Source organism: Fundulus heteroclitus, chromosome 9 (genome assembly GCF_011125445.2).
Source record: "Fundulus heteroclitus isolate FHET01 chromosome 9, MU-UCD_Fhet_4.1, whole genome shotgun sequence".
Taxonomy (NCBI): Eukaryota; Metazoa; Chordata; class Actinopteri; order Cyprinodontiformes; family Fundulidae; genus Fundulus; species Fundulus heteroclitus.
Genome location: NC_046369.1, coordinates 16,591,092 through 16,604,032, shown reverse-complemented (window position 1 = coordinate 16,604,032; position 12,941 = coordinate 16,591,092). Strand labels below are relative to the sequence as shown.

Here is a 12,941-nt window from a genome sequence, read left to right as displayed (position 1 = left end):
AACCATAAACAGGCTAGCTAGAGCCCCAAAGGAGATAAAAGTATGTGTTAGTTGTAAAAAATTAAGTTTGAATATCCAAATACAAATTAACTCAATGTTTTCATCTCTGGTCAATATTTATGAAAACATCTTTACAAAAAGCTTTTATTAAAAATACAAAGCAGCAGCAGCAGCAGCAGCACAATGGAAGTGGCTGCAAAGAAGCCTAAATGGCAGTGAAAACATAAGTTTAGTGATTTTTATTGCCCTGTATACGGTTACTAATGTTGTTGTGACTTTTCAGAGCTAAAAGTGGCACATCAATAACACGTTAAAATAAAAGCCATAATAATGTAATGTAAAGTGAAGATTTCTGCTTCCATGCGGCTCGACGCTCCGTTGTGCTTCAGCCAGTCAGACATTGTTTGCTTGGCTTTCCAGGGAGGGACGTGCTGCTCTCATCACCTCCTTCTGTGTCTTCAAGTTTATGGCCCTCTACAGCATTATCCAGTACATCAGCGTCACGCTCCTCTATTCAGTACGTAACGTGGCCTCATTGATTATCAACAACAGTGAAAAAACGAGGAGAAAAGCTTCTTATTTCCCAATCTGTGTCTTAGGTCTCCAGTAACCTTGGAGATTTCCAGTTCCTCTTCATTGACATTGCTATCATCCTCCTCATCGTCTTCACCAGTAAGTACAGGAGGAGTGCCCTTCAGGAGGCGATGTTTTCTTTAAACCAACATATTTTAACCCTTCCTGTTTCGGCTGCCTCCTCAGTGAGTCTGAACCCAGCCTGGAAAGAACTGGTGTCCCGTCGTCCCCCGTCAGGACTTATCTCAGGACCGCTGCTGTTCTCTGTGCTCACCCAAATCCTCATCTGCTTGGGCTTCCAGACATTTACGTTTCTTTGGGTCAAAAAGCAGCCCTGGTACGAGAAGTGGAACCCTCTTACCGAGTAAGTGTCCATCCAGCGTAGAGTAGCTGATCAGAAATCGCCCCCTTGTCACATTTTTAAGCTGCACTGTTTGATATATTTTTTTTGTGCTCGCCCAGCGTCTGCAACCACTCCGATCCCCTGAACGTTTCCGACCTCAACAACACAGAAGTGGATGAGCACAACATCCAGAACTTTGAGAACACCAGTCTCTTCTATGTCTCCTCCTTCCAGTATCTCATTGTTGCCATCGTTTTCTCCAAAGGCAAACCTTTCAGGCAGCCTAGCTACAAGAACTGTAAGGGGCCCGTCTTCTCCTTCCTGCTCTGCGGTACGCTGCGATGTTCAGCCTTCGGTATCATGATGCGTGTCTGTGATTATCTTTCAACAGGGCCCTTTGTGCTGTCTGCTGTGGGATTGTATTTCTTCCTGCTCTTCATCATGTTTCATCCTGTTGAAGGCATCGACGGGTTTCTAGAGGTATGTAATGGTGCCTGTTACTCATATAAAACAATGTTTTTTTGGTTCTTTTTTTTTTAAAATAGATGGTGACAAACTTGTTTGCACCCCTGATAGAGTTGTGCAAGAAAAAAACTAAAGCTCAACTTTTAATGCAGTAGTGAAATCTGATGCTAAAATTGTTTAAAATCCAACCTTTAATTTGTTATTCAATGTTTGTTAAGAAAAAACAGATTTTATCAAAGTCTGATGCCAGAACTATTGATAATATCTAATTAGGCCTGTCACGAAATTCAGGTAACAGCTAAAACATTTTTTTTGATACCAGCAAATCAATTTGAAATTGAATTGAATTGATTCTAAATCTTGAGAATCGGAATCGATTCTTCAAATTTGAATCGATACTCAGCCCTACTTGTGAGGTAGAGCCAGAGAGCTATTTGAGAAGAACATTTAAGCATAAATATCTCTCAAGATGTGGGAAGCTGAAAGAGACAGGGCCCAGAAGACGTAAAGCTGCAACTTAAATCCCTCATAAATGCTGAATACAAACACACTTTTCAGGTTTTTATTCATCTCCTGTTTTATTCCTAAAATTAATTATTGGATATGTATTTAAACTCTTAGTTCCTGGTCTTGGTAATTCTAAGAAAATATGGTGCATGCTGTAGCTATTTTAGTAGTTTGAATTTGTCGTTGCTGTTCTCCATGCAAATAATCGGGTTTATCGCCACAACGACTTACATAATCACTCTGATATACGGTGTGGCTCTATAATTCATTCGCTTTTTATTCCCTGGTACCACTAAGTGCTCAGGTTGTGTCCAATATGTAGCTTCAGTTAGGCTAAATATATAGATTTTTTTTTTTACAAGTTGTAAAAATTAAGTTTGAATATGCAAATAAAAATTAACTCAATGTTTTTGTCTCTGGTCAAGATTTATAAAAATATAAAAATACAAAACAGCAGAGAGCCAGAGAAGCACTAGTCTGACAATATTGTGGTTGATTGCGATCATTAGGCCCACGCCTAATGTCAGTACTTTGTACTTCTGCACCTAAAATATTTCCAGCTCTAGTATTTTAGTAATAATTACTTAAATATATATATTTCTTTCTTGGTCCATGCAGATTGTTTGTGTCCCTTTTGAATGGAGGCTGCAGCTTTTCCTGGTAATCTTAGTCAATGCTGCTGTGTCTGTTTTGGTGGAGGTAAGACACACACACACACACACACACACACAGTAACATGCAGTAATGGTAGATGTTTTTGGTCATGTTCAGTTTTGTTTTTTTCATGCAGTGTGCTCATCGTTGTCTTATGCAACCTTACAGCTGGATCGATCTCTTGTTGTGATGCGACAATGTTTTATAATGGAGAAAATTGTCTCTTTTAAACATGACTTCTTTCATACAGGTGTTCATTTTTTGGCCCTGTCATTTCTGTCCCCTGCAGCTTACCTGCATCTAGTGTCGTGTTTGTTTTAATCACAGGCAGAAGCTTTTTAGGAACAGAATTGATTTTCGTCAGTAGTTTATGCTGCCCTGAGCAGCATCACAGTTTCCCACCTTTCCTTTTTGATGGCTGCGGTCACAAATAAGCACTGCTTAGCAAACCACTTAGATTCTACTGACCCTTGAAGCCAATTAACTAATTCAGCTTCACTGATTCTGCATAATCAGACGTTTTCACTTTTTCTCACTGTAATGAGTCTCGGTAAATTCTTCCGACTCGCATGATTTTCATAACACATGTAATTATTGTTTCACTGCCTCAGCAATTACGACTTTTCACATACATGATCTCTTAAAGCTCTGTTGCAAGATCAGCTGAAGACGTTTGTGTCGAAATAAAAGCAGGAGGTGTGGGAAGTCAAATTCGCCTCTTTAATTCTTTCCCTGCCCAATGCACTGTTATTCCTTAGACCTTCATCCTTGACATCGTCTTATGGAAGCTTGCGTTCAGCAGAGACAAACAGGCCAACTATGGCGTCACCCCTGCCGCCCCGACACCACAGGTTGGGAAAAACTGACACCTACTTCTCTAGCCCTTTGTTGTTCCTCATGTGTGGTGTTTCCTCTTTCTGTCATAACTTCCTCTTTCTCTAATGTCACAAAGTGCACCTTTCTGATGTGACTGCTAACCTAAGACATGCATGAGAACAACCCGATGTTATAACCCCCTAATGGACCGTCGGTCCAGGGTCGATTAGAAAAGTTCAGCTTGCGCAATTTCTGCCAACTTCACAAGAAGCTAAGAGGATGCAGGAGTTTAAATTCCTAGTATTTTGGTTAATTTTTTTATTTTTTCTATTTTTTTTTGTGTGACTTGAACCCTGAAGGTAGTGACATGCATTGCGTCACAGTTGACTGAATTATGCCACGTAGATGGTCGGTCGCTACATGTGATTCAGTACGTCAACATTCCCCACGCAGATGTACACACTGCAGAGAAAATCTATTGACTGCCGACTATTCTGTTTTTATTTTAGTCTTGCTTGCCTAAATAACTTTTTTTTTTTTTTTTTTACCATGATCTGTAAAATAATTAGAAAAAAAAAGGATTGCAATGATTTGCGGTAAATTTAAACTGTATGTTTTATTGAAAGACCAAATATTGGTGAGGGCAGAAGAAAAACCTTTAAATTGTAACAAAAACAGTGAAGATTTTGCAAAATGTTTAAAAATATATGAAGTGAGTTATCGCATATCTAATGTTTCTCGGTCTGATGAACCCAAGCCAGTGCACTAACATTAAGACTCGTTTTATGTCAGGTTCAAGCACCTAAAACAAGCATCAAACAACAAAGGGAAGAAAGACAACAGATGTTAGTTTCTAACATTTGTTTTAATAGTAATGAGTAAATATGTGATAAATGCAATGAACATGGTAAATCAAATTAAACATGTATAGAATGTTGGAATTATTTTTACTATTTTCTACAACACAGATAAAACATTTTCATAAAATAATTTTTGTTTTAAACTTAACCAAGTTTCTGTATAAAAAAAAACAGTTTTAATGGCATTTCCTGATTCTGCCTAAGATAATGAATTGATAGGTAAAAAAAATTTTATATGCCGACTTGTACATGTTACATTAGCAGTTAGCTGGATTAGCATTAGTACGTATAAATGCCTGCTAAGGGTGTTGAGCAGCTCAATATTAGAGGAAACGTTTAAAAGTCAAATCTGGGGTAACTGCATAAAAATTAATGTAGAAGTAAATTTTACAAAAGTATTTCTTTAAATGTTTTCAACTTGAACACACGTTTAAATTAAGCTGAAATCATTGCATCATATTCAAAATTCAACTCTGCTTCCAGACGTGTTTTGTAAAAAAGGGCTGTTTTATATTTTATAAATTGCTTAATTGGTTTTCAGCCTTTAATATCCTGTAATGCTTGCCACTATCTTTAGCTTCTGCTGTGCTGCCAGCTTCTTGTTTTAAGACCTAAAGCTTGTTGCGCTTAGCCTAGTTTCCCTGTTAGATGTCCTCAGGTATGTCACAATAAAAAAAAAAAAGCCTGACCCTTTTATTTTGTCATTGTAGAGCTTGGGAAAAGCATTCTTTATTTGCATCTTTAAAGTGTGTCTGTGTGGCCATCTTTAAAGATCTGTGTTCAGTCTCCATGTGCTTGTTTTCAAGGAGTTTGCTTCACTTAAACTGTTGACAACCAACTCCTTCAAATTAATTTCATGCTAAATTTTTGTTTGAACAACATGCATGTATGAATTTTAACTGTTTATCACAGAACTGGACCCTTGAGTTTAACGTTTTGCATGCAATAAATGTAATAGCCTGAAAACACCTGATCTGCAGGAACTGAATATAAATTAACAGCCTCTTTTTCTTCCCCCCCCCTTTTTTTTTCTTTTGATGCAACTGTTTATTCATCTATTAATTTTTTTTTACAACCTGGGAATTTTCAGGGGCTGATTGACCTGCAGGGGTACAAGTGTCTGTCCTGGCTGTGCCCACGCAAGACGGCGCCCAAAGCTCGATACATGCATCTTGCCCAAGAGCTAAGTCTGGACCCAGACTGGCCCCCAAAACCGACCACCACCACTGAAGCCAAGCCCCGCCCTGAAAACGGCTCCGTTTATGACATCATCATCATCAATTCCTAGCACCCCCACGCTCACCAACACTACGGGATCCCTGGCTCTCCTACGGGAGACATGCATATGAGGAGTACTAAGGGAAATGCACATTCACCTTATCTGGACAGCTTTCACTCTTCAGGCAAAAACTCCATAATTTCACACAAATACCAAAACGATCACCTTCATAACTTTCAGAGCACTCCTGTTTTCTCCATCACACTCTGTACCGATGCTCTCAGGTCTCATTTTTCTTTTGCTTTTCTGTAAAAAAAAACATTGTTGCTGTTGAACTTGAATGTCATTATTTATGTGGTGTCTGTTTTTAGCAAATCAGAGTAGCGTTCATCAGACTTGCAGTCAGAGGAAAAGTTGTGCGTTGACCCTTTCTGGTGTAGGTTCATCACTCTCTCAACCTATCTGTGAGGGCAAACCATATGGAGGTACACTTCAGAGATGTGTGTCGTATATAGACCGTGTTATTTTTCATAAGATTTATTTTTTTTCTCCATCAGATTTTATTACACACCACAATAATTGATATGAGATTGACAGATAATGTGAAAGTCCTTAAAAAGTACAAATACACACTTAGTGAAGCTGTGCAGCGTAGGATTGATACCTATTTTACCCAAGGAACGAGGCTTTTAATTTTACCCTTTTCTAAAAAAAAAAAAAATAACTAAAATGAACAAAAAAGGTTGTAGATGGGAAAACATTTAAAGGGAGAAGAGAATGCGAAAGTGAATGCACTTTAGAAAAAAGGTTAATGGATGAAAATATAGATGGATTGACTTGATATAAAATTGTCCATTCCCTTTTTAAAAGATGATTATTATAGACTCTGATAACTGCTGTGTTGTGAAACAACCGTTATATAAACGTAGCCGAAATTTCTGTTTTGTTCAACGTTTCATTGTTGCGATGAACTGCCTGTTAACTTTTCCTTTAAATAGCTCCACGTGTGAAAAGATGAAGTATTTGTGGGTTGCGCAGCAGGGTTGATTATGCGCATTATGCCCGTGGGGAAGTTGTGAGAACCAGCTTTTAACGGACGAAGTGAGATTGTGGCTGTGCGGGATTCCTTGAGGCCCTTCAGGACCGTTTGAATCCATTAAATTGTAAATATGTCTTGTTTCTCTAAACTTCAAGAACATAATCCAATAAGTGAGAGCAAGTAAGAGTCAATGGCCGGTGGAGCAGTTTGACATGCGAGGAGAGGATCTGGCAAATGCATTGGGCTCAACCCACAAATAGATTTTCCTAGAAATTTATAAATAAACAGACTTTCCAACAGTAATAGATTTAGTGTTTAGAAATTGTCAAAACAAAGAAGTAATCAAATGCACATTTTCTCTCTCTTTCACAATTACAACTTCCACACTGAACAGTGTTGATGATAGTGCGCCACCGTTTGGCTCTTAAACACGATGCGTTTACTCATTAGAAAACAATCAAACTAGACGGTTTGAGCCAAATGAGCTTAATATTGGCTGATATGGTCACCTGCCAACTTCTCTGCATCTCAAAATATATGTATGTTTGTAAATACATACTGACTAATTTGTGCATTAGCTTAGGGATATGGTAAGTCCTCACTGAAATGGGGTTAAAAAAAATCCAAGTATAACAATAAGGATGATTGATTTGCATTAAATTACTCCTAGAGAAACATTTAGGCAGCTGTTTGGGAGGGGGGGGGGGGTGTTCTGGTCCCTGCATAGTTTAGTTGCATTACCACATTTGAGGTTAAGTATAAAACTAGATGTTCTGTCTTTAAAAGGCATACAGATTCGAAAGGGAAAAGATGGAATGTTTTAAAATGGCACAACTTGTTTTTTTTTGGGGGGGGGGTTCTTAGCTGATGAAGCTAATTTATGCATTGTACATTTGCTCTCACGTGCCTCTCATATTGTGTGGGCACAAAGTTTATGTAAACCCCCAGAAGAACAGAAAATGGCTCTGACTTGGTTAAAGCTAAGGGCATTTTGTCTAATAGTTGCAGAATAATGCCAGGGTTGACTTCAGGTGGCATTTCTCTTCCATTTCGCTAACAACTGTGACGTATGGAGCAGTTTCATTAACAGTTTGAGATGTTTCGGCTCAGTCTTGTCTTGTGGCATGATATCCGCTGTTATGGTCAAATTTTAGTCGTAGCGTTTTGTCTTTGAGGAATGGAAAAAAATGGGCGGGAGAGACGATTTCATCCATTCTTTGACCATATGGGCCTCGTTTTCATCGCTCTGCAATATGGAATAATTGATAAAGAAACGTCAAATTTAGCTCAGTTAAAGCTTCCCAGCAGTTTTCTATAGGTTTTAGATGCACCTTAAATCCGATCGCTGAATCCATATCAACTTTGACAGTGCTGGCATTTATCATGTCATTTCTAACACATTTAATGCTATTTTTTTGCTTAACTATTTTAAAAAAAAAAGAACATTGCTCTGTGTGCTTTGAATTCTGACTGAAGAGTTTACCCTTTAACTAAACCTTACAAAGCATGCTTGCTTCAACATTTCCTTTGTTAGTAAAACTCTTTTCTAGTGTGTAAAGAGCTTTTTGTAGACTGAACTGGTGCTCGCTTGTCTGTGAAACACTGAAAGCCAGCAGCAGACAGAGACTTGCATGAAGCCAGCCTGCCCATGGTTCACCTGACCGTGGCGATGCTAGACATTTAACTTCCGGCATGTGGCGTTACTGTAGGACTCAAACATTTAACATAGTTGTATAATAGGTAAAGGGTGATTAAAATAGTTGCGTAGCGGCATGTGTCTGGTTGGTTACTGTAAAGCGTTAACCAAATGCATGAGACCAGATGACTTAAAGCTTCCTGCATCTTCAGATAGTTTCCTGGAGTCAGAAGTACGGCTTTTTTTAAAGCAAACTTTCTTCCCGTGGAAGATTGATTAGATAAAACTGGTGAATGGGGGGGGGATTTTGCATCTCGTCTGTGTGCCGCGTCTGGCTTTTCCCTTTTTTCTCTCGTAACAAATATTTATGAGTGAGTGATCCTGATTAAATAGCTGTATTCACATCCTTCACATATCCTGCCTGTGTAGCGTTAAGGGCTATATTTTGGGTTCAGCGCTCTTCATTTAACATGAAAAATAAGTAAGCCAGTAGAGGAGCTTAAATGTGACCATCATTTTGTGATTGGATAATATATTTCTATTTTCTCGGGAAAATGTTGGATTGAAATAAAGTGGATTTGATGCCACCTTGAGTTATATAAATAAGCAGATTACTCTTAATCCAAGACCTTTTTTTTTTTGTTTAATTTAAATATAGATTATATGACATAACATTTCTAAAAGAGTGATACGTGATTTTGAAAATTCTTTATTTTTCTAAGATTGAATGTAATGCAATGCAAACCCGCAAATTACTGATTTCTGATTCCCAAAGACATTTTTTCCCCCACATTTGTTCTGGTTGTTTAAATAAAATAAAGAGCGTGAGAGAAGAAAAGTGGGATTTTTTTTTTTTTTAAGCCAGGAGTTGAGTGACATTTGGTAGAGCGCATCAAGTGGACATTAAGTAGTTGAAAATAATATTTGTGTTTTGAGTTTTATCTGTATATATGGGTGTGTACATTTCTTGTTAGCAGAAGAGTTTAAAGGTTTAATTATAAGATGTATTTTGAATTATAAAAGGGCTGATGTATTTTTTTTTTTTTTTTTTTTTTTTTTTTTGCTTTTTTTCTACTTTTTGGTACTGTCACAATCAGCTGTCAAATTTTTTCTTTTCTTTTTTTTCTCTTTTCTCCCTGGACTGTTTTGTGCTCTAGGTTATGTAACGTACCATGATTGTCTTTGTTCTCTATTTGGGCATCAATCCTGGGCATTTCCTTCAGTCTGGTGAGAACATTGGATAAACGAATTGCAGCCCATGTCTGTTTTGGGGTTTAGATTTAATCAATCAAACCTGAATCATTTACTCCAGCAGGCTCCAGAAGTTGGGACTTCTTTTTGGTGTTTTCCTTTTCTTTATCAAAGTTTTCTAATTGATAAAACAAATCTGACAAGAAGGGAATTTGGTGTTGAACGCAGCCTGTGTCACATTTCTAGTTTGTCTGGTCACATCAGTTTGCATCCATGTAAAAAATGTAGCTGGCAAACAAAATGTGCATTGCTCTTTTATCATGATCTCATTACTACAGAAAAAAAACTGCTGCTAGGAGCAAAACGATTCACTGAGCTGTGTCATATCTGCACCTTTTTATTCAGAAAAATTGTAAATGCTACTGTTGTCTTTAGTTTTTCCCTCCAATCCAACAAACCTTCAACAGGGATATTTAAATATCTTTACCGGCTGTTGTTTTCAGACTGGGCTCACATTTACATTATGTCTAAATGTTACTCGTGGCATTCACATTGGGTCTGCCAGTGGATGAATGATTTATGTTAAATAAATAACTACACTTGGGTTTAATGCTTAATTCAGAAAAAGGCTGTTAATTGCATCTTTTTAATCAGTCTGCCTGCAACCTAGCTCTGACTTTCTTTAACGTGCTCAATATTTTCAGCTTTCTTACCTCACCAAGAGGGTCACCTGGGCTGTATGTATGTTTTGTTTTTTGTTTTTTTATTGATAAAGATAATATTTTGACAATTTTTGTATTTTATAATTTATTTGTATTTATTTTTGATTTTTGTTTCTCTCTGAAGATTGTTATGGCTTTATGTTGAATTGCTTTTCTTTTCAATAAATGTTCTTTAAGCAACTGGAACGACTAAGGTTTTGTTCCTCCACACTTTTAATGTACATTTGATCATTTAAAAGCAAGAGTACCAAGCTATACTGAAAGGTAGATTAGATTTAATCGGGTTTGGGAGAATAAAAGGATCTTTTATTGTCACAGTTATGAAATTCAGGTGTACCAGCAGTAAAAGTCAGTTTAACAACATATCTATAATACTTTACACTTCATAAAAATAGCATACTCTGGTAAAATAAAAGGATGTGCAAGTTGGTGAGAAGTTTTTTAGTCACTTATCCCAATAGCCCCTATAAAATTTTACGTCTGTATCACCCGTCCCTATGGCCAACTATTAGAACTAATGTTTTGTAATAGACCAGGAAGCATTTAGTTGGCAATCCAAAGAACTCAAAAAAATGTATCCTTTATTCTGTTTTTGCAAGTCCAAGGAGCTGTTCTGATGAAAATTTAGAAAACCTGTGGATTGTTGCAATCTTGTACAAATTCAGTTTTCATAAGAACACATTCAGAATTCTATTGCTTAGTGCATCGATCTAAAGTGGTAGCTTCAGCCTATGAGGTGATGCAACTGACTACAGACACATTTTCATAAAGGATCAGGATCTCTGTTAGTCATTAGCATGTTTTACAGTGCAGTTTGACCTTAGCTCTGAAATGCACATCTTCATTCAAATTGCCATTATCCATTGTTTTATCATGTCTTCACATTTGAATATCCGGTATCAAGTGTTTAACCATGAAACTTTAACCACAGCCTTTCTGCTTTGCACAGCCGGTCTTTGCATCAGACAATTTTCAACAAAATACTTTTTAACAAACTTAATAATGACCAAATATTATAGTTTGATTTAACACTGTTTATAAATTGCACCTGGTACAAAAATCACTTAGTAAAATACAGTAGTGGAAACAAGTATAGAAAACCTGCTGATTTTGCAGGTTTTCCTGTTGCAACACATGTAGCAGTCTTTAATTTGTATCATAGGTATTCCTTAACTGTGATTGATGGAATCTAAAATAAAAATCCAGATAATGATATTGCCTGGTTTTTAAGTAATTAGCATTTTATTGCATGACATAAGCATTTGATAACCTACCAACCAGTAAGAAACCGGACTCTCACAGGCCTGTTGGTTCCTCTTCACATTTCTTCACTCATTACCTGTATTAATTGCACCTGTTTGAACTCATCTGTAAAAAAGACTTTATAAGGACATTGGGGATAGAATAGTAGACTTGCAAAAGACTGGGATGAGCTATATGAAAATAGGCAAGCAGCTTGGTGAGAAGGCAACAACTGTTGGCACAATAATAAGAAAATGGAACCAGTTCAATCTCCCTTGATCTGGGGCTCCATGCAAGATCTGAGGTGAGGGATCAGCCCGGAACTACACTGCAGGACCCGGTCAATAATCTGAAGTGATCTGGGATCACAGTCTCAAAGAAGACCATTAGTAACACACTGGATTAAAATCCAGCAGCAGACACAAGGTCCCCCCTGCTCAAACCAGCACATGTCCAGTTCCATTTAAAGCTTCCAATAACCATCTTGATGATCCAGAGGAGTGAGAGAAGGTCATTTGGTCTGATGAGTCAAAAAAGAGCTTTTTGGTCTAAACTCCACTCAGAAGAAGAGGGGTGAGTATAAACCCCAGGAACAACATTCCAACCGTGAAGCATTCTTTGTGGATGCTTTTCTGCAAAGGAGAAAGGACTGCACCGTATTGAGAGGAGGATGGATTGGTCCATGGATCAGGAGAGCTTAGCCAACAACCTCCTTACCTCACTAAAGACAGTAAAGATGGGTCGTGGATGCTTCTTCCAGCATGACAACAACCCGAAGTACACAGCCAGGGCAACTAAGGAAGTATTTCGAGGTCCTAGAGTGGTCTAGCTAGTCGCTAGACCTTAACCCAATTGAAAATCTTTGGAGGAAGCGGAAAGTCTGTATTGCCCAGTGACATCACCGAAACCTGAAGGATTTGGAAAATATCTAGATGGAGGAAATTGTCCAAAATCCCTGCTGCAGTTTGTGCGAACCTTGTCAAGAACTACAGGAAATGTCTGGTACCTGTAATTGCAAACAAAGTTTTCCGTACCAAATATTAGGTTTTGTTTTACTGATGTGTCAAATACTTATGTCATGCAATAAAATGGAAATTAATTACAGACAATGGGATTTTTCTAGATTTTTGTTTTAGATTCTGTCACTCAGTTGAAGAATACCTAAAATAAGAATGAAAGACCTCTTCTAGATGCTTTGCAAGTGTATCAAATACTTGTTCTCCCCACTGTAAAAATGTAATGGCCTCAACTAGAAAGGGTGGTTCCTGTGCAGACTCGTCACAGTCCTGGATCATACCAGTGACTGGTTTCATCTCCAGTGTTCAGGTGTCTCACACACAGGTCTGCTGAGATACTGTAATTTACGTTGGACCTATAGGGAGAAGAGAAGTGGGGAGAGAATACACCCCTGAGGGACACCAGTGCTGATAGTTCTAAGACCAATAAGTGAAGGATTTGCAATACAGAAATCTCTTCCAATTAAAAAGGTCACGTGTCATACAGTATATGCATCCAATACTTGGCAAGGGGTTTTGTTTTTTGATGGTCATGTAATCAGTGTATGTGGTGTATGTGTTGTTAAGGAGGCCCATGTTATTTTGTTAGTAGCTTTCAGCTCATCTGAATTGTTGGGTCTGGTCTCTCTTCACTCTCTTGACTATAAGCCATGCAGAT

At 37.8% G+C, this 12,941-nt stretch overlaps 1 protein-coding gene across 2 annotated transcripts in view; it reads left to right on the top strand.

Moving 5' to 3' along the window:
• The window catches only part of atp13a3 (ATPase 13A3), a 53,010-nt gene extending 42,805 nt beyond the window's left edge, over positions 1-10,205 (top strand). Inside the window, exons 27-34 of one of the 2 annotated variants that reach the window (XM_036141102.1) lie at positions 421-517; positions 600-672; positions 760-937; positions 1,036-1,214; positions 1,308-1,396; positions 2,507-2,587; positions 3,301-3,393; positions 5,309-10,205. In XM_036141102.1, the coding sequence (XP_035996995.1) occupies positions 421-517; positions 600-672; positions 760-937; positions 1,036-1,214; positions 1,308-1,396; positions 2,507-2,587; positions 3,301-3,393; positions 5,309-5,506 (988 nt within the window). In that variant the 3' untranslated portion in view covers positions 5,507-10,205. The remainder of the gene's footprint in view (positions 1-420; positions 518-599; positions 673-759; positions 938-1,035; positions 1,215-1,307; positions 1,397-2,506; positions 2,588-3,300; positions 3,394-5,308) is intronic. The other variant, XM_036141103.1, reaches the window with a different exon arrangement.
• The last annotated feature ends 2,736 nt before the right edge of the window (positions 10,206-12,941 follow it).